The sequence below is a fragment of the Octopus sinensis genome, unplaced genomic scaffold (genome assembly GCF_006345805.1).
Source record: "Octopus sinensis unplaced genomic scaffold, ASM634580v1 Contig18659_ERROPOS200000, whole genome shotgun sequence".
NCBI lineage: Eukaryota > Metazoa > Mollusca > Cephalopoda > Octopoda > Octopodidae > Octopus > Octopus sinensis.
The window spans coordinates 128,216-150,000 of record NW_021835963.1 but is presented as its reverse complement, the minus strand read 5'-3'; the positions used below and the strand labels follow the sequence as shown (position 1 = coordinate 150,000).

The window sequence follows — 21,785 nt, the reverse complement described above, 5'->3', positions numbered from 1 at the left end:
GTGTGTGTGTGAGAAAGAGAGAGAGAGAGAGAGAGGGGGAGTGCGTGTGTGTGTGTGTGTGTGTGTGTACTTGCGTTCGTGTATATATGAGTGTGTGTATGTAATCTTTTGTACATTAGGGTAAATCTATGTATCAATTTGTGTTCCTTTACACCAAGACGGTAAACCTTCGCCATTACAGTACAAGACTAATTAAGTAGTTGAGATAGATATGATGAACTGAAACCGTCAAAAGTGGTGCTCCAGCATGTCCGTGATTCAATTACCGAATTCAGTAAAAGAATAAATGTGTAAAATACTATTAAAATGCTTTGTTACTGTTTCAGGTTCAATCCCCACTTCCAGATGTGCTAATTTGAACATATCTCAATTGTACGACTACGGCTACGAGAGCAACGATACTCACGACGTAGTGTACGGAAAATGTCAGATAGAAATATTCAGTCGGAGCAGTAACAGTTCGAACCGCACGTTAGCATGTATTAACGGATATACTTACGATGAAGGAAAACATCAATCTTTTGTGTCGGAGGTAAGCAGCTTAAAAATCTTTACTTACCATGTTTTTTTTTAACTCTTTGAATGCGGAAATCCTCTCAAAATGTTAATTAGCCTTAATTGCGGAAAGCGGGATTACCCACGGCTTTGAAAAAAGAAATCCTCTCCATATACTGCGAGAAGTAGAGACACTCTTGGTGGCGCTTTTTATAAAGGTCAATTTCTCAGATTTTCCTTATTTCACATAATTCTTCAACTGTCTCTTTACAGAGCAAGAATATGAAACCCAAACGTACAGGAGATACTGATAGTGTTGGAGACGTAGAAAATATAATTTCTATTATCATTGTGTATATGTGTGTGTTTGGGTGAACAATATCAGTAAGATATGACCAAGAAATTTGATAATGCAATGAAAGGGTTAATGGCTCAATGAAAGAAGCAAGAACAGCTTCCTTAGCCCTTTTCATGGGTCACTGAGAGTGGCAGGATGAAACTATTCTCAGAATGGCCATCTGGTTCACATGCTTGCAACAGAAGGGCCCCGCTAGAAGGACGCAAATTTTTCCTTCTTTAACAATTAAGAGATAAGTCTTCTAGAAATGACCTTTACCTTTGTCTGCTGTTTTCTTATATTATCCTAAAGGCACTTTATTTCTTGAGGTTGTTGAGGCAACGAATTGGCAAAGTCGTTAAAGCATATGTTTCAGCTCTCTACGATTTGAGTTCAAATCCCGTTGCGGCTAACTTTGTAATTTCCATTCTTTCGGGGTCGATAAGCAAGGACAAATCCAAGAAATAATTTGAGCGTCGGACGGGTTACGCTGTGGGATTCGTTTCAGACCTTTCCGTTCTGATAGCGATGTCTGCGACAACGCTGGAGCTTGAACAACATCAGCCCTACGCCTACGATCTTTCCCTTGGATATACAGCGGTGTCATGAAGAGCAGGGAACCTATATATATGAGATACTAGTGGGGCTTCTAAAGAAAACTCCCGCCCTGGCCAGTGCATACGTGTGAAGTTGCATCATCACTTATGATCGATGGGTTCCCCAAATGGGTTAAACGTTGGAGTGACAGATTACAAATGTTGAATTAAAATAGTCTAAATGATCGGCTTCTCCTTTGTAGGTTCGAATCCCGAAGAGGACGATAAAAATAAGTGCAAGTTTATAACCGCGCTAAATTCAATAGACTATACAAGAGATTATGAAACGATGTGCCGCAACACGTTAGAATGTCGGCGATAATCCCTTGATGTGCCACAAAATTAAGTAAAATCTGGTGACTGTCATACCACACGAGTAAGGCGACATGGTACGATAGTCAATTGTCTCTTCTCTTCACTTCTTCATGGAATCGTAATAATGCCGCCACGAGATACGGAGTGTTTTGCGTACACGAACATGCGAAGCCCGTCCCTCTCTGAGTAAAAACGCAGACGATTTGTTTTAGAGAAGGGGAGGAAGAGGAGTGGGTGAGAGAGAGAATATTTTTAATTGTTTATTTGTTAATTTCTTTGATTTGAGGTAAATCGAAGAAAACTTAATGCATCAGGAAAATTTGTGTTTCAAAAAAGCGGGACACTAATGTAAAAAGTTTGGAATGTCCGGGGTTATATAATCTTTCGTGGCAAATTCATTATCTTCAACGAATTTCAGAAAATCGTGTTTTGTTACACAAAATTTCAGTGATACAAGCTAAACGATAATCGATTCTTGACCCACCATTATCTTACTACTGAGGCTGCTAAATGCATGACCATCTCGTCTTTTAAACATAACTAGCAGTATCGCCCGGCGTTGCTCGGGTTTGTAAGGGAAATAACTATAAAGCATTTTTAGAGAGTTATAGCCAAAAAAATAGCAAAAAAAAATGCATTAAAAATGGAAAAAAAATTATGGTAAATTTTTTTTAAATCGTTGAGTAGTTAGGAATCTAAATCGTAGGAGACAGACACACAACTTGACTTTTATATATAAAGAAGATATATCTTATTGTGGGTATACATGAGCATTTGAGACTTCAAGTGGAAAAAGTGGGGAATGTTATATAAGCATCATGGTTGACTTGAAATACCGAAACGAAAGCAGTATTATTTGCAATCGAGAAGAAACAAAAGGAATACTAATACATCGGTTTCAAATTTCAAATCTTGGTCAGTAATTTTGAGGCCATGGCGTAAATCGATTACCTTGACCTCTTAACATAATTTCTTGCTAAATGAACGAGCATTTGTTATTTGTGGAAATAACTTAGAACTTAAAACTGCTTCCTAGATCGCCCTAGATAGTGCACTTCAACTTAGATGTATCGATATACAAAACAGAAACCTCATGATCGTATAAGTGGAGGTTTGATTACGGTACCTGAACCTCATGCGATATTATGTGACAGATAAATTTGTACATAAAAATAGACTTTAAAATAGGATCTAATGTAATACAACTGAAAAAAATATAACTTCTGAGATAAAAAAATTGATAAAATAATACCTCGACATGAACAGTTGGACTTATATATAACTAAATACAAAACTGGTGAGAATTCCTTATAATACGCATTTCATGACACACAAAAATTAATAAAGGGTTCAACTTTCGCTAGAATCTTAATGTGGTGTGTGTAAGTCGGTTACATCGACTCCAGTGCTCAACTGGTACTTATTTTGTAGACTTCAAAAAGGTGAAAGGCAAAGTCCACCTCGTCAGAATTTGAACTCAAAATGTAGAACCTAAATCTCTTCTAAGCATTTTACCCGAGGCTTTGACGATTCTGCCAGCTCGCCGCCTTATATAAAATAAACATATCCTTCTCGATCCAGGCCAGGCTTATGAGGACAGGTGTCCCGGTTTCAATGGTGTATATATTCTCCACTGGGATGGGACGCCAGTCCATCGCAGGTTTACTTATGTTTGCCAGCTGAGTGGACTGGAGCAACGTGAAATGAAGTGTTTTGCTCAAGAACACAACGCATCGCGCGGTCCAGGAATCGAAACCACAATCTAACGATACTCTAACCACTGAGCCACACGCCTCCACCTTAGCTTAAATAATACTTGTTATTTCTACTCTACTATACAAGGCTTGAAATACTGCGGGAGGAGCCTTGTCGATTGCATCGGCTTCAGTACTTGAATGATCCTTATTTTATCAACCCCGAAAGGATGAAAGGCAGATTCGATTTCGGTGAAACTTGCTCTCGGAACGTCAATCCGGAGGAAATGCCACAAAGCATTTTGTCCGATACGCTAGAGATTCAGCGTAATCCTTTCTGCTATAAGCACAAGGCCTGAAATTTAGGGGAAGGGGAAGTCGATTACATCGACCCCCAATGATTAACTGGTACTTGTTTTGACGAAAGACAAAGTCTACCTCGGTGAGACTTGAACTCAGAACATAAAACCGTGAGAAATGCCGTTGAGCATTTTGTTTGACATCAAAATCGAAAGCCACAAGCTATGGCCTCGTAGATTATTGTATGTATGCGAATTACGTCACTTTATTTTGCTTTGAAATAAATTACACCAGACACGTTTTTTTTTCTCTGTTATTTTTTTCCCCTTTCCGTCCATCTTTTACCTTCATCCCCTTCTGTTTAAGAGCATAGGCTCGAAACATCAAACAAGCTTCCATTTCTCCTAAAAAGAATTCTGTTTTATTTTTGTTCAATTTTATTCTACCATGACATGATGTTTCCCATAGGCCAACAAATTGACACACAGACTTTGCTTTCCATCCTTTCGGGATCGATTAAATAAGTACCAATCGATGATCGATTAGTCCCCTCGCGAAAATTTTAGGTCTTGTGCTTCTAGTAGAAAGAATATGTGTGCGCGCGCGCGTGTCTGTATGTGTCTTTGTGTTTGTGCTTGTTCCTTACGCCTGCTTGAAGTCGGTTTTGGTTTGTTTACGTCCCCGTAACTTACCGGTTCTGTATAAGGATTCGATAGAATTCGTACCATGCTTAGGGCAATCAATTCGTTCGACGAAATTTCTTCAAGGCGACGCTGTAGCATGGCCACAGTCCAATGACTGAAACAAGCAAAATGAAAAAAAAGACAACATATGTTTCGGCTGTTTGTATTCACGATCGTATTCTTTCAATCTTTACTTAAAATATAAGAAAATATGAAAAATATTCTCCACCACCAGCAAAAAAAAAAGAAAGAAAAAGAAAAAAAGAAAGACATTTCTCTACATTTGTAAAACATAATTTGGCACTTTATTGATTTTGTTGTTTTTGTTAATTTTCAGTGGGACCTCGTATGCGACAAAGCCGGATTATCTGAGCTCACTCAAACATTATTCTCAGTTGGTGGCTTGATTGGAGCGCTGACTCTGCCTTACTTTTCTGATACAAAAGGAAGGAAGCCAGTATTAGTCATCAGCAATATCTTACTTTTTATCTTCTCGTTCTCATCGAGCTTTTCTCCGAATTACTATGTCTTTATAGTTTTTCGTGTGCTGGAAGGAATCTCTATGCAGGTAAGGTCTCAAATACACACATACAGATACGCACACACACACACACACACACACACACATGTATATATATATATATATATATATATATATATATATATATATATATATATATATATATATATATAAATATAAGTGGGAATTTTTTTAACCACTATGTGGAAACCCTTATGCTAGAAGAAGATCCGCTGTGGCCTTAACCACTAAGAATTGTTCTCCAGAAAATTTTAGCACACCAGAAACATAAACGAGCAAGACAAAGGAAAAGTAATAAAGATATAGATTAATCATAAACAATTGTTTCACTATCAACAAATTACGTAATTTTACTTACACAATTTATCTGTAGATCGTCAGTATGATCGTCTATGCAGAATATAATTTGAAGAACTTCACGCCAGATATCAACACGAGGTCGAAAATGCATGTAGTTCTACCTATTATATTTGCGGTTTTTTTCAAAAGTCTTCGTTCAGGCGCGCTAAATTACCGGAAATAAATACTGCATAAATAATTCACTGCAGTAGTTTTCGCCTGTTTGAGAACGTATTAATTAAAAATTAAAATCAAAATGAGGGTGAAAAAATTGGATACTAATTTGATAACATCAATTTTAACACTCATTTTGATTTGGTTATGTCCCATCTAATTAGCGGTTCGAAGTACCTCAGTAGACTTGTTCGACTAAAACCCTTCAAGGCAATGCCCCAGGATGGCTGCAATCGTCTGACTGACACAAGTCGAAGATAAAAGAAGATATCTTTAATAAAGACATTAATATTTAAGTGTATAATTATAAATATATAATTATAACTAAGTGCGCTGGAGGGACAACGCCAATACGCTAGAAGTAGAATCCAAATGTCTACAAACCATTCTAAATGCGTTCTCCGTTTTTGCACAAGGCTGAATGCGAGGAAATGGACAAGGATATTCATAAGATTTCGGACAACTCTATATCTTAAGATTTTGTGTTTTGTAATAAAAATTTCTTGATACTCTTCAGTAGAAATATACCGACAATATCTAAGTGAAATATATATATATATATATATTGGTAAAAACGGTAAGATAACAAAAGAAAGAGACCTCAATATTATATAAATAGAGGAAATTTATCTATAAAATAATGTTACAATTACTCAATAGTCAAGATAAAGATAAGTTTTAGATAAGTTTTAGATGACGAAGTAGAAATCTACAACACCATCTTTTCGGTTATCTGGTCATCAGAAAAAACGCTATGAAAAAATACCGTTATATAAAGGGAAATTACTGTGCTATAATTCTGCTACTTATGTAAAATAAGATTAAAATTTCATAGTCTAGTCATACGCTCACATGTGTGCTCGCGGACCCACGATCCATAGAATTATCGATAGCTTTCATGAACGTCTCCAACAGTGTGTTGACAAAGATGGGAAGCTTTTAGCTGATTTAATTTTAAAAACTTAATGAAATGTAATGTGTATATATATATATATATATATATATAAATCCTTAAATCCTTAAAAATGTTTCAGCCCGAAGGTCGCGGCTATGCTGGGGCACCACCGCTGAATGAGCTACACTAGTATGTGAATCCACCTCTGATACGTGGCACTTGATCAACAAGGGAGTTCGATGCTGCTGCCCGCATCTGCGTCTCCTGTCGTGAGGTAGGTTCATCTGGGACTCTCGACAAGAAGAGATCCAGTTTAGTTTTAAAGAAACCCACATCCACACCATGTAAGTCTCTCAGGCATTTAGGGAGGATGTTAAAGAGCTGTGGTCCTCTGAAACCCAAGCTGTTGCAGTATCTGGACCTGTATTTTGATGGTGATGTTGGAACCTTTGGCACCATGCAGTGGCGCCCCGTTCTGCGGTTGGGGTAACTTTGAATGCCAAAGTTTGGGACAAGACCCTCCAGGATTTTCCAGATGTATATCACCGCATATCTCTCCCGCCTCCGCTCTAGAGAGAAGAGGTTTAATACTTTCAGTCTTTCACAGTAGCTGATATTTTGCATTGAGACGATTTTCTTTGTGTAGCTTCTCTGAATTGCTTCGAGTTCTGCTGTTAGTTTTATATTGTGTGGTGACCATAGTTGGGAGCAGTAGTCCAAGCGGCTGAGGACGAATGTTTTCCATGGGACCATCAGTGTCTCCTTCTCTCTTGTTCTGAAAGTTCGGAGAATCCATCCAGCTAGCCGTCTGCATTTTATCACCAGATTAGTAATATGCACTTGGAAAGATGCATCATTGCTCATGTCAATGCCCAGGTCACACACTGATTTTGACTCAGGGATTGCAATTCTTCCTGGGCCAGTGTATCCAGTCTGCACGTCGTTTACCTTTGTGTGCCGGTAGCGCAAGGCCTGGAACTTACCTGCATTAAACTGCATGTTGTTGTCCTCAGCCCACCTGTATATTGTGTCCACCACCTGTTGAAGATGCGTCATCTGCATAGCTAGCAAGGGTGGCCATCGTAGCAACTGAAGGCATGTCTGAAAGGGCCACTGATGTTCATAGTGGCCCCAAGACAGTGCCCTGTGGGACACCGCTTGTTGTTTGTGTTTCCTTGGAGGTGGTTCCATTGCTCACAACTGCCTGTCTTCTGTCTTTTAGGAAGTTGTGCAGCCACTCTCCAAGTTTTCCGCCTATGCCGAGACCACGCAGTTTGTGACAGATCATACCATGGTCGACTTTATCAAAGGCTTTTGCAAAGTCGAGATATATTACATCCACATTTGAGCCATTTAGTAGCTGTTTCAACACCCAGCCATAGTGTTGCAGGAGCTGTGTTAGGCAGCTTCTACCTGGTCGAAATCCATGCTGGGTGTCAGACAGCAAGTCATTTTCTTCAAGGAACATGATTAGTTTCTTACGGACTATTCGTTCCATGACTTTGCTGATGTGTGAGGTCAGAGAGATAGGCCTATAATTTTTAGCATCTGCTCTGCTACCTCCCTTATGGATAGGGCATATTACCCCTTCTTTCAATTTGACTGGGAGCTTGCCACTTGCAAGAAAGCTCTGAAAAAGAAGCTGTAGCGGTTTTGCAAGGGCTCGTTTGCACGATTTGAGAAGGATCGCTGGGAATCCATCAGGTCCAGCAGCTGAGTTTATGTCAATCTCATCTATGTCTAGTGTGATATCATCAATTGATGTACTCAATTTTTGCCTCTTTGGCCGCAGGTAAAGTGGCAAAGAATTCTTCTGGGTTGTTTACTTGCCTGTGTCCTAGAGGTGTAGTGAACACACTTTGGAATTGTTCGTTCAGTATTTCACTTATCATCGTGGGATTTCTGTGAGAGAGCCATCTTTTTGGAAGAGAGTTCTTATTCTCTGATGCACTGTGGCTGTCTCTTTGGCAAACTTAAAGAAAGCTTTAGGGTTTGATTTTCTATTTTCTATTACCCAAGCTTCTTTATCTGCTCTCTCCTTTTCATGGGACTGATATATATATATATAGGGTGGACCAAAATGATCTGACACATTTGGAGGCTTAATAAAAGCACAAAATAAGAAATAAGAAAAAGAAAAATTTCATTTTCTGAATGTACATATAATGCCATTTTATTTCATTGAGTTTTGAAAATTAAATCAGCTAAATGCTTCCCATCCTTGTCAACACACTGTTGGAGACGTTCATGAAAGTTATCGATAACTCTATGGATCATTTCTTCTGGAATGGTGAAATGTGATTTCTTCTTGTGGGGATATTTAAAATCAAAAGTTTTCAGTCATCGTCCTCGATCTCTTAATGAATTAAAATGTGCAATTTGTGTAGAAATAGCAACCATGTAGGAATCTTGTTTTATAATTTTCCAGGTGTAATAACTTAAGAATATTAACATGCATGTGCCCGCATTTTTCAATGTAATGTATATATATATATATATATATATATATATATATATATATATATATATATATATATATATTATGAGAGGTAATGGTGTCATTGAGACCCAAAGGTGCCAAGTAATACTGAATAACCATCCTCCGATGAAGAGATATAACAAATATCCTGGAAACAGGTGTAAGACCTTCTGTCTATAAATGTTCTAAAATCTACACAGCCTTGTTTTTTTTTATCTCGTTACGAAATAAAATTTATATATATATGTATATATATATATATATATATATATAGGTATCTGTAAATACACACACACACATATATATATTGTCATATCTATACACATGTATACATATATATGTATATATATATATATATATATATATATATATATATATATATATATATATATATATATATATATATATATATATATATATATATATATATATATACCCATGTTCCTATTCTGACAGGGCCTTGCTGTAGCAACTTACACTCTTATGTTGGAGCTGTATCCAGTTTCGCATCGTACGCTGATGAGTGGTATGAGTGGTGTCACCTGGGGCCTGTGTGTCTTGCCCTTTGCACCAGTTGCCTATTTGCTTCGTAACTACAGTTGGAAAATCAATAATATCGTGTATTCAAGCAGCCACGTCATAGTATTCTTCCAATTGTGGTAAGATTGTTACGCTTTCTTTCCAGAATCAATTAACACAGTAAAAAAAAAAGAAGCAAAAAATCACTACCATCGCCTCCATAATCACCATTCTCTTCCTCCACCATCACCACAATCACCATCATCATAACCGCCACAATCAACCCAACCATCACCACCCTGATCACTACGATCACCACTACCAACATCATCATCATCATCATCATCATCATCATCATCATCATCATCTTGATCGCCATCATGATTGCCATCATCATCATCATCATAACCTGTTATCGCTATTGCCCTCATGTCATCATCACCAACATTGTCGTCATCACCGTCGACGTCATCATCATCATCGTCGTCATCGTCGTTACCATCATGAGCAGAAGTCGTAAAACAGAAGAGCGTCCGAACGAGAGAGAGAGAGAGAGAGAGACATACATGCACACATACAAGAATACATACTCGCATACACACAAACACATATACACATACACACATATATACATACGTACGAATGTACATACACACATACACACATACATATATACATACATACAGACAGACAGTTAAAGAAAAGAAACGCGAAAGAAGTATGAATGTGCTGTTGTCCCTATTTCTGTTCTCTTGTGAAAGGAAATTTTGATTCTATTTTCTCAAGGTACCTTGAAGAATCTCTGCGCTGGTTGGTCACCAATGGAGATTTTGAAAGATCCAAGAAGGTAATCAAACGAGTTGCCAAAGAAAATGGCGTTGATTTCGGCCCGATTTGGGACAAGATAGAAACTAATTTGATTCCATTAATCACAGTCAAGAACAAAGACTCTATGATATCATCCAAAGAAAAACTGTCACAGCAACAAGAAGTCAAAAAAGAAGGATACCTCACAATATTTACGAATTCATTGGCTCGCAGAATGACGCTTATTCTGTTCGTTGTCGGGTAAGTTACATTCTAAGCCAAGAGTGTGCAACAGGCGGCCCTCGCTAACCGGTTTTATTATTATTATTTTCTTTTTTTTACCTCGTACGCTAATTTCGATTTTTGTTTCGTAGCAATGAGACAAACTTTCCAGTTTTCGAGTCGACCTGACAAAATGTCAAGGACGTCGCATTTTTGACATTGAAGCTACACAAAGAGACTTGGATTTGAATTTATTATTCCTTTCTTATGGATGGATGGAAGCACTCCGTCGGTTACGACGATGAGGGTTCCGGTTGATGTGATCAACGGAACAGCCTGCTCGTGAAATTAACGTGTAAGTGGCTGAGCATTCCACAGACACGTGTACCCTTAACGTAGTTTCGGGGATATTCAGCGTGACACAGAGAGTGACAAGGCCGGCCCTTTGAAATACAGGTACAAGAGAAACAGGAAGTAAGAGTGAGAGAAAGTTGTGGTGAAAGAGTACAGCAGGGATCACCACCATCCCTGCCGGAGCCTCATGGAGCTTTAGGTGTTTTCGTTCAATAAACACTCACAACGCCCGGTCTGGGAATCGAAACCGCGATCCTACGACCGCGAGTCCGCTGCCCTAACCACTGGGCCATTGCGCCTCCTCCTTTCTTATAGTTGCTAGATCACAGCCCATCAATTCAAATTTCTACAAAATTGCACTTTTTGAGCCCTTCCCTTTCGCCTTTATGATAATTCAAACTGTTTTAATATTGTTTATGTTTTATGCTGGTAAAGATATCTGCTGCAAAAAAACCCCCGGAAAATTGACGAGAGAAGAATATTAAACAATGACTGGAATAAGAAATATTTAGTTGTTCAGCTCAACAAAGGTGTTGTATGTGTAATCTGCCCAACTGCAATAGCCATAATGAAAGAATACAACATTAAACGTCATTATACAACGAAACATTCAACCATATATGATACATTGGTAGGTCAAGCGCGAGTGAACACACTAGAACAGGTGACCAAGTCGATTAAGAAGCAATAAGGAATATCGACATATTCCTTATTGCTTACAAGACTCTGGGCTTGTAACAAAGCTTAACTTCGAAATCTGTAAATCAATCGAAGAAAAGGGAACCCTTCAGTGATGGAGAATTCATAAAAAGTTGCTTGGGTATATTTACTGACTTGCAGTATCGCCCGGCGTTGCTCGGGTTTGTTTCGACCCTTTAGAATTGGAATTTTTGAAGAGTAAAAATTTTGCATTATGTAGCTTGTTATTCTCTTTAAGTGAACAATTTTCTGGTTGAAATACACCGAAAAATGGCGACACAGCAGTCAAAAAATCATAAAAATTAGGGATTTTCATAGAAAAAAAAGCACCTTTTTGATGTAAATAATTTTTGGTGTTAACATGGTTCGATTTGAATTTTTTCTTCTACGGAAGGAAGAGCAAGCCTTCTTCTATCATACTCTCAATTTTGGTCAACTTGCGCCGCAGGGTCTCGGAGGAGATAGTGTTAGTTGAAGGCTACCAAACTTGCCATACACAGACAACTTCAGCTTTATATATAGAGAGATTTGCAGGTCCCGAAAAGAAACATTTATTGCAGCAAACCAGTCTGTCTCGTTTTACTGTTTCGTGCAGAATAAATCAACTAGCAGAAAATATCGAAGAAACTTTAAACGAAAGGATAAATAGATGTGCAGCATATAGTTTGGCTCTTGATGAAAACACAGATGTAAGTGACATTGTACAATTGGTTCTGTTCGTAGGAGGAGTTACTGACAATTTTGAAATAACTGAAGAATTTTGGGACGTGGCCAGTATGTCTTCAGCAAGCACTGGACAAGATATTAGTGAACAAATCTTGAAGTTCATGGAGAGGTTTCGACGTGACCCTTCTAAACTGCGTGGCCTGACTACTGATGGGGCACCCTCAATGACGGGTAGAACCGATGGATTCACCAAGAATTTTTGGAAACCGTAGGTTCGCAAGAGGTTGTGGTGAATCACTGCATTATATTGGGTTGTCCGGAAAGTTCGTACCGATTTTTAAAGGAAAGAAAAAGGTCAATAAATACTTGCCATTACATTTTTAATCAACCAAATATGAACCATTTTGTTGCCCAATGCGTCTACATCTTTACTTTAACTTGAAAATACCCTCTTCCCAGAACTGAGGTGGTTTCTTGGCAAAGAATTCATCAAGGTATCTTTTTACGTCATCCAAGGAATTGAAATTTTTACCATTAAGACTATTCTGCAGAGACCTGAATAAGAGGCAATCCGAAGGAGTTAAATACACTACTTATTCGCCTGATTAAAAGATAGAATGGAAATATTCAGCTGTAGAAATAATGGTTCTCCGTCGGTTTCGATCATGAGTATTCAGTTGTTCGCACAACTGGGGTCGAATGAGATATGGAGGTCCTGCGCCGTTGCAGTGCGTCGTTGCATCCACCATTTATCGGAATCCTCTCGGGTCGTTCCGGGCAACACTTCGAGAAATGTACCAGTCAGTTCTCATCTGCGAGATACTTCCTCAACCACTATGGCCGTGCGGCATATGGCCAACCAACACGAGCCGTTACCATATCCGGATCCACAGAGAAGAGAATACGGTACGAGGGATCTAAACCGGTAAGTCCGGTAACAATTACCAAACAGCCTGTGCTGACGCCCCCGAATCATATAAGTACCCGGATGCTCATCTGAACTACCAACCAATTGAATAAGCGCCAGAAGTGATTCAGTATTTCACAGAAACATGACCCCTGAATGTAAATCTCGGGTAGAATCAGCATAAGGTGGTGTGGCAAGGCTGGATCTTGGAATTATTTCGGGGGTAAGCCATTCAACGGTGTAACAAAACCTTGCATCAACGAAAGGATTATGACGAATGCCACTTCCCTAGGATATGAAACAAACTCCTTAACCATTCAGCAATGCTGTGTCATTGATAGTACTGTGTTCTACGAAGTGCCAAAACGTTTCGTCGTACACCTACAACCTAATCACTGACGCAGTCCCACTGCATTCTTTCTTCTACTGATGCTAAGTCGTTAAAGAGGCATTCAGCTTTATATTTCAGAAAGGGAACGTCAAACTGTCACCAATTTATGTTGGCTTTTTTGCATATCACTTCTGGATTGGAAGAAGTGGCTTGTAAATTATTTTAGAATAGTTTATAATTCTCAAGTGTCAAAAATGGATTATATGTTTGTTTTTTGAAGACAGATTTCCTTAATGGGGTTTGTGTTTTGATTTTATGTTCTAAACAGTTTATAAATATAGTTTAAGTATCGGATCTTAAGTCAGAACTGAATCTGTAGTTATTCCACTAAACTTATGCAGCAGAAATCAATTTTTAACAGAAATACATTATATTCTTTGGATTTCCAGGTTCATGAACGCTGTGACATACATCGCCGTATATATGACCAGTCCTAGTTTGGCAGGTAATGGATATTTGAACTTTTTCTTGTTTTCCCTAACAGAAGTTTGTGCCAATATAACCATGGCCATAACACTTTTCAGGTAATATATATATACACATATTTTTTCTTTTTTATATTCTACTAACAGTATCGCCGGCGTTGCTCGGGTTTCTAAGGGAAATAACTATATAAGCATTTTTTAGAGAGTTACTTCCCTTATATAATAGCAAAAAAATGCATTAAGAATGGGAAAAAATGATGGTAAATTCTTTTTAAAATCGTAGACTCATCGTAGACGCGCGCTAATACCCAGAAGGGCTCGATATGAATCACGACTATAAGATATGTGTGAGTAGTTAGGAATCTAAATCGTAGGAGACAGACACTCACACAACTTCACTTTTATATATAAAGATTGTAAGCTATTGAAACAGTATTCAATCAAAATAACCATCTACGTATCATATTTGATAACTTACTACGCTTATGAACGTGCTGTGTTTAATACAAGACATATCGGGGGAAGACGAAAACTTGTTCAACCAGCGGCTAGTAAGATTTGGCATGGTTGGGCTTACTTGCAGTCATCCAAATACTGTGACTGGGTGTGTAGCCCCCGATATAGAGAGCGGTGAATAGTACATTCATTACTATTGCGAATAGCTGCCAGGCTAAATTAATAATTATACATCTGAAGTAATATTCATCTATGTATCATTCTCAGTGAACGTACAGCGCCGACTGGATATATATAGAGAGAGACAGAGACACATGTATGTGTGTGTGTGTTTAAACACGACGCGTCCATAAGAGCTTTTATCTTGGATGAAAGCTGCTGCAACTTGCCAGTTGACGGAGTATACACGTTGTGATGCGTAGATGGCTTTTTAAATATATTTTTTAATATTGAAACATTTTGCTTTCCATGAAATGATTCTATATTAATATCTTACATTGCTGCAAAGGAATGCACAGGTAGAAATGATTCAATGATGTTCTAGTATATTTATGGTAACGTATTTCAATGACCTCGGAAATATGAAATGCGAAGTCGATCTTTGCCGGAACGTTTAGAGACATAACTCAACACTCAACACTAACGTTTCTGCCAGCTCGGCGCCTTGAAACAAAAGACTAAAAGAGTAGTGGATATTTACCTCTCATAATAAAAGAATGTGGTAGTTTCTCTCTCAGGTATTCGAAGGTTTGTATAAATATGGTAGAGCAGTCTTAAGCAGATCAGACTGAAGAACCAAAATATACGAGAAACAATTCGATTTCGTAGTAATAGTTATTTCTAAGTTTGGCACAAGGAGAGCAATTTTGAGGGTGGAGGTGAAATCAATTTCATCGATCGATTTCTCATTTGGTACTTTATTTCATCGACTCCCGGGCTGGTATATCAAATACCAATATGACTCTGACCAAGATTCAAATGTCTTTATAAACCATTTAACGAAAATTAACGTCAGAACAATATCAGATATTTTTCACTCGAGCTGTGTGGTTAAGAAGCTTGCTTTCCAACCACATGGTTTTGGGTTCAATCGCACTGCACAGCACTTTGGGCAAATGTCTCCTACTACAACTCCGGGGTGGCTAACACTTTATGAATGAATTCGGTAGACGGGAACTGTGTAGAAGCCTAGTGCATATATTATTACATGGAAAAATACGAGCAAGAGAAACAATATTCTTAAGATTATAAAACTGGAAAAGTACAAGTTATTACATCTGGTAAAGTACAGAACAGGAAAAGTTTTGGAAAATTACTAATTGTAAATCTAAAAACGAGAGATATTCTGCAACAGTACTTTGGAGTAAAGATTATTTGCCAACATGGCAGTCCTGGTTTTTGGACGAATGTTGCTGTAATTTAGTCCCAGGAGACAACGTGAGATATTCAGCAACAGTACTTTGGAGTAAAGATTATTTTCCAACATAACATAGCAGTCTCGGTTTAGGACGAATGTTGCTGTAATTTAGCCCCAGGAGACAACGTGAGATATTCAGCAACAGTACTTTGGAGTAAAGATTATTTGCCAACATAACATAGCAGTCTCGGTTTAGGACGAATGTTGCTGTAATTTAGTCCCAGGAGACAACGTGAGATATTCAGCAACAGTACTTTGGAGTAAAGATTATTTGCCAACATAACATAGCAGTCTCGGTTTAGGACGAATGTTGCTGTAATTTAGTCCCAGGAGACATCGTCTCCATCTGGGTATACGACGCGATCTATGTCCTTATATTTTGGAACGAGGGAATCTAGCACCCCACTCAGCTCAAAACTATCTGTGTATCGCGATTATTCTGTACTGATGAAGGGAAATAACCCTTAATAACTAAGGGTTATTACCTTAATAAATAAGGTAATAAATAAATTAGCAGTTCGGTAAAAGAGAACGATAAGATAAGTACTAAACACACAAGATACGTATTGGGGTCTAATTCTTCAATAAAACTCTTCATGCCTCTTCCATTTTGTTGTTGTTTTTGTTTCATCCTTAATATGACATAAATGCCATCATTTTTGCATCTTTCTAGACTGCCAAGAAGAGTTGCAATATCTTTTTACCAAGGAACCGCTGGTGTCGCCTTATTTATAGCTGTAGCTGTCTTGTATTTTGGAGGTAGGTATTTATTCTTCTCACGTAAAATGCGCATAAAATTTCCTTTTATCTTTTACCTGTTTCAGTCATTGGACTGCGGCCATGCTGGGATACCGATTGAAGGGTTTGGTTAAACAAATCGACCCCAGTACTTATGTCTGGTACTTATTCTATCAACCTCTTTTGCCGAGTCTCTTGGTTAAAGGGACGTAAATAAACGAACACTGGTTGTCAAGTAGAGTGGCATAGTAACTAAGACACACATACGCATTACGCACACGCGGGCTAACGCACGCACACACACACAGACACACACACACACACACACACACACACACAGACACACGCACACACACACGCGCGCATATATCACAACGGTCTTCCACACAGTTTCCGTCTACCAAATTAACTCACAATGTATTGGTCAGTCCGGAGTCACTTGACCAAAATGTCGCAGATTGTGACCGAACGCGAAACCACACTGTCATACCTACGCCTGGACATAACAAACTTCAAAGCTAGACTTTAACAAACGTTTTTACCGGTAGCATAGCGACGTATAACAACCTGGTATTAAATTAAAATAACCTCAACTGACATGGTTGTGCAGTTAACAAGTTCATTTTGCACCAGTGTGGTTCCGAGTTGAGTCCCATTACATTGCACCTAGGGGCAAAAGTCTTCTGCTGTAGCACCGGATCGAGCAATTCCTTCTGAGTGAATTTGGTAGACAGAAACTGTGAGGAAGCCTGTCATATAAGTATATAAATATATATATATATATATATATATATATATATATATATATATATATATATATATATATATATATATATAGATAGATAGATAGATAAAGATGTATGTGTGCGTATGTCTGTTTGTGTTGTGTTTGTCTCCCCACTAACTCTTGACAACTGATGTTGGTCTGTTTAGGTCCCCGTAACTGAGCAGTAAAGCGAAAAAAAAAGTTTAATAGAATAAGTACCAAATTTTAAAAATATGTTTTGGGATCGATTTCTTTGACTTCGTGGCTGTAGTGCAATGACTGAAACAAGTAAAATATGTTTTTTTAAAGCGATAAAAGTTCCGAGTCTTCATCCTCATGTTTTTTTAATGTAATCTAAATATTTAATTCAAATAAATTCAGATGGGTCGAGTGTCTATTCAATCTTGAACATCATATTCAGTCTGTTGGGAATGTTTGGTATCAGTGCTTCATATTGTCTTATCTGGATATATGCTCCAGAAATCTACCCAACTAACCTGAGGTAAGTAATCTATAAATTCATTGAATCCAATATCATAATATACGCTATAATTGTTCTTGAGATGGCCAGAGCGCCACACATTCTTATGCTCTTTTCCGTTATATACATAGGCACCATTAAAATATAAACAATAACTTGCAAAATTATCCTTAATATTTTCCGGTAGACAAAGGCGTCAAGCTGGCAAGAACGTTAGCAAGCCGGGGGAAATGCTTCACGGAAATTCGTCAGTCCTTACGTTCTGAGTTCAAATTCCGCCGAGGTCGATTTTGCCTTTCATCCTTTCAAGGTCGATGAAATTGAGTTGAGCCCCGAAGTATGTAGATTCAGACGCAAATATGCTAATCACTGTTGTGTACGTCACAGGAGAACTACTCTCCCTTTTTACGACAATGATTTGCTTATAACAAACTCATCTCATTAAAGCCAGAGATTCTGGGACACCTGTGTTCGACATATTTTGTCTTGTCAGCCAGAATCTCCCTGGCATTTGGCTCTAAACGAGATCACGCTGTTCACAGCACAAATAACTCTTTGTTCCACTGTTTGAATGTTCTTTCGTTTATACTGCTCCGTATATATTTCCAGGAATATCGGACTTGGTTTCCTAACATTCTCTGGAAGTGTTGGAAATATGGTGTCGCCCTACTCTCGCCTTCTTGTAAGTAATTACTAATGCAAAATTCTCAACTAGTTTTGTATTGTGCGTACGTGTGTATGAGTAAATTGTTTCGCCTGAAGAATACATAAACATATTCTAATGCTTTCGCGCTTACGGGACACGCAGAGTTCCGATGGAACTGCGATCCTCGGGCGCTGGCCTAAATATCTGACACGAAGTGGTCAAGCTTTGAATAATAGAAGACTAGCTCTATCTGCATACATATGTATAAAGAGAATAATAAATAGATGAATAGAATGAGAGAGAGAGAGAGAGAGAGAAAAATAGAGAGACAGACAGAAAGATAGACAGACTGGTGGATATATGTAAATAGGCGCAGGCGTGGCTGTGTGGTAAGAAGCTTGCTTCCCAATCACATGGTTTTGTATGGGTTCAGTCTCGGGACTGACCAAAGACATTTGAGTGGATTTGGTAGACGGAAACTGAAACAAGCCCGTCATATATATATATAATAATAATAATAATAATAATAATAATATTAGGGAGTAAATCCAAACTTACAGGAAAAATTAGATTTAGGATTAAATCTAATTTTATAGTATAAATATATATATATATATATTATATTAAATTATAGATAAAACCACTATTAGGCAAATCAAACAGTGAAAATCATAAACCAATACATAGAAATAAAATTAATTAATAAAAAATATATAAAATATAAAATTCAAAATTTTAAATATTTAAATTAAAGTTAAAATTTAAAAAATTATTTAAATTAATAATTTATATTTATACTTTTTTAAATATATATATATATATATATATATATATTTATTATTATTATTTTATTTATTTATTTAAATAATATTATAATAAATAAAATAATAATATATATATATATATATTTAAAAATTTATAAGTATAAATTATTAATTTAAATAATTTTTTAAATTTTAACTTTAATTTAAATATTTTAAATTTTGAATTTTATATTTTATATATTTTTTATTGATTAATTTTATTTCTACGTATTGGGTCATGATTTTTCATGCTTGATTTGCCTAATAGTGGTTTTATCTCTAATTTAATATAATATATATATATATATATATATATATATATATATATATATATATATCAGAGCTAGGAAAACGTTCTAACTATTTGAAGCTTATGGAAATATTTACAAAACATTTCATATAATTTTTCTTCAATTTAATTATTTTTCTTCTTAATCAATATCCACTTTTATTTTACTCTTAATTGAAAAAGTCGAAAAGGTAGAAACCGGTACTAACCATTACAAAATGTATTTCACGATAGAATTATTTTAGCATTTTCTACCTTGTCTTATTTTCCTTATAAATATGCGTGTGTGCGCGCGTGTGTGTGTGTGCTTGTGTGTGTATGTGTGCATGTATATGTATGCATGTATATATGTATGTATGTATGTATGTATATAGGCGCTGGAGTGGCTGTGTGGTAAGTAGCTTGCTTATCAACCACATGGTTTCGGGTTCAGTCCCACTGCGTGGCACCTTGGGCAAGTTTCTTCTGCAATAGCCTCGGACCGACATATGCCTTGTGAGTGGATTTGGTAGACGGAAACTGAAAGAAGCCCGTCGTATTTATGTATGTATATATATATATATATATATATATATATATATATATGTATGTATATATATATACGTGTGTGTGTTTGTGTGTCTGTGTTTGTCCCCCTAGCATTGCTTGACAACCGATGCTGGTGTGTTTACGTCCCCGTTACTTAGCGGTTCGGCAAAAGAGACCGATAGAATAAGTACTGGGCTTACAAAAGAATAAGTCCCGGGGTCGAGTTGCTCGATTAAAGGCGGTGCTCCAGCATGGCCGCAGTCAAATGACTGAAACAAGAAAAAGAGAAAAGAGAAAGAGATATATGTATGTATGTATATATATATGTATGTATGTATATATGTATGTATGTATGTATGTATGTATGTATTCATGTATGTATATATATGAGGGCGTGTGTATGTGTACACATGTTTACATGTATTTAATATGGCTTCTGTTTTCTTCCTGTAGATGGAAAACATACCATGGTTGCCTGGAACGGTGTGTAGCATTGGTTGTATTTTGAGCTTTTCCCTCTTGTACTTCATGCCGGAATCTCAGAAAATGCAAATGCCATCATCAATGTCGGATGTTAAAGCACACATGAAATTACAGAAACGCTCCAAGAGGGAAAAATCTGGAAAAGAAATCGGTTCAACTGACCCAGAAAAGTCTACTTCTTCAGAATTGAGCAAGATAAACACATAAAACATCCATAAACCTCCCACAAAATTGATGCTCTTGTGGAAAAGTTTCAAACCCGTTGTTGTTGTTGTTCATATTGTTGTTGTTGTTGTTGTTGTTGTTAACGCGGTGAGCTGGCAGAATCGATACAGCGCCAGGAAAGTGTTCAGTCGCATTCCTTCCAACTTTAAGTTCTGAGTTCAAATTTCACCGAGATCGACCTTGCCTTTTATCCTTATGGGATCGATAATCTAAGTACTGGGGTCGATGTTACCATCTCACAGGATGGTAACATCTCTCTCTCTCTCTCTCTCTCTCTCTCTCTCAGTGACTGACTCTGGATGGTGTTCATACAAGTTCTTAGGGTGCGGGATATCATAGTGACAACATATGCTCCAGTACAAATATTGGCCAACTCGATCATGCCTGGTTTTATATTCTTTAAAGGTGAGGACTGAGCTACCGGCAACAATGTGGCCAGTGCTCTCAATTCTGTCATCGCAGAATCTACACTTTGTGCCTGCCCCATTGTGCGTGACATTAGCTTAATAGTTCCGTGTGAGGAGACTCTAATATTGTGCCGCTAGGATAAATCCTGTTTCACTTTCCAAACCAGTGCTCTGCAGCCACTGATGGGTTCTTCCCATATCTACATCAGCTTTCTCAGCTTGTTTGGAGTATTGCTCATGCAATGGTTTTTCTTGCCACACTCAGGACATTATTATTATAATACTGGGGTCGATGTAACTGTATTTTACCTTCTCGTAATAAAGATTATTTCGTTTTAACCTTTTGTCTCTTTTCGTGTTTATCTTCGCATCGCGACGACAGGCTGGCAGAATCGGTGGAGCGTCAGATGAAATGCCTTGCGGTATTCGCTCCGGTTCGTTACCTTTATGAATTAAAATGCCGCCGGGATTAGCTTTGCTTTTCCTTCCTCCATTGTGAGAAAAATAAGATACCAGTCAAGTACTCGGGTCGATGCTATCGACAAATCATCATCATCATCGTCATCATCGTCACCACCATCATCATCATCAACATCATCATCATCATCATCATCATCACCACCACCACCACCACCACCACCACCACCACCATCATCGTTATCCTCCTCCTCCTCCTCGTCATCATCATCTTAATCAATATCGTCATCT

The 21,785-nt window shown here is 37.6% G+C and overlaps 1 protein-coding gene across 2 annotated transcripts in view; it reads left to right on the top strand.

Moving 5' to 3' along the window:
* Positions 1-21,387, top strand: part of LOC115231499 (solute carrier family 22 member 8-like) — a 27,529-nt gene extending 6,142 nt beyond the window's left edge. The window contains exons 2-11 of one of the 2 annotated variants that reach the window (XM_036500113.1): positions 327-532; positions 4,758-4,988; positions 9,305-9,507; positions 10,154-10,435; positions 13,803-13,937; positions 16,385-16,470; positions 17,597-17,717; positions 18,306-18,378; positions 20,416-20,615; positions 20,646-21,387. In XM_036500113.1, the coding sequence (XP_036356006.1) occupies positions 327-532; positions 4,758-4,988; positions 9,305-9,507; positions 10,154-10,435; positions 13,803-13,937; positions 16,385-16,470; positions 17,597-17,717; positions 18,306-18,378; positions 20,416-20,615; positions 20,646-20,652 (1,544 nt within the window). In that variant the 3' untranslated portion in view covers positions 20,653-21,387. Of the gene's footprint in view, positions 1-326; positions 533-4,757; positions 4,989-9,304; positions 9,508-10,153; positions 10,436-13,802; positions 13,938-16,384; positions 16,471-17,596; positions 17,718-18,305; positions 18,379-20,415 lie in introns of both variants that reach the window. The other variant, XM_029801515.2, reaches the window with a different exon arrangement.
* The last annotated feature ends 398 nt before the right edge of the window (positions 21,388-21,785 follow it).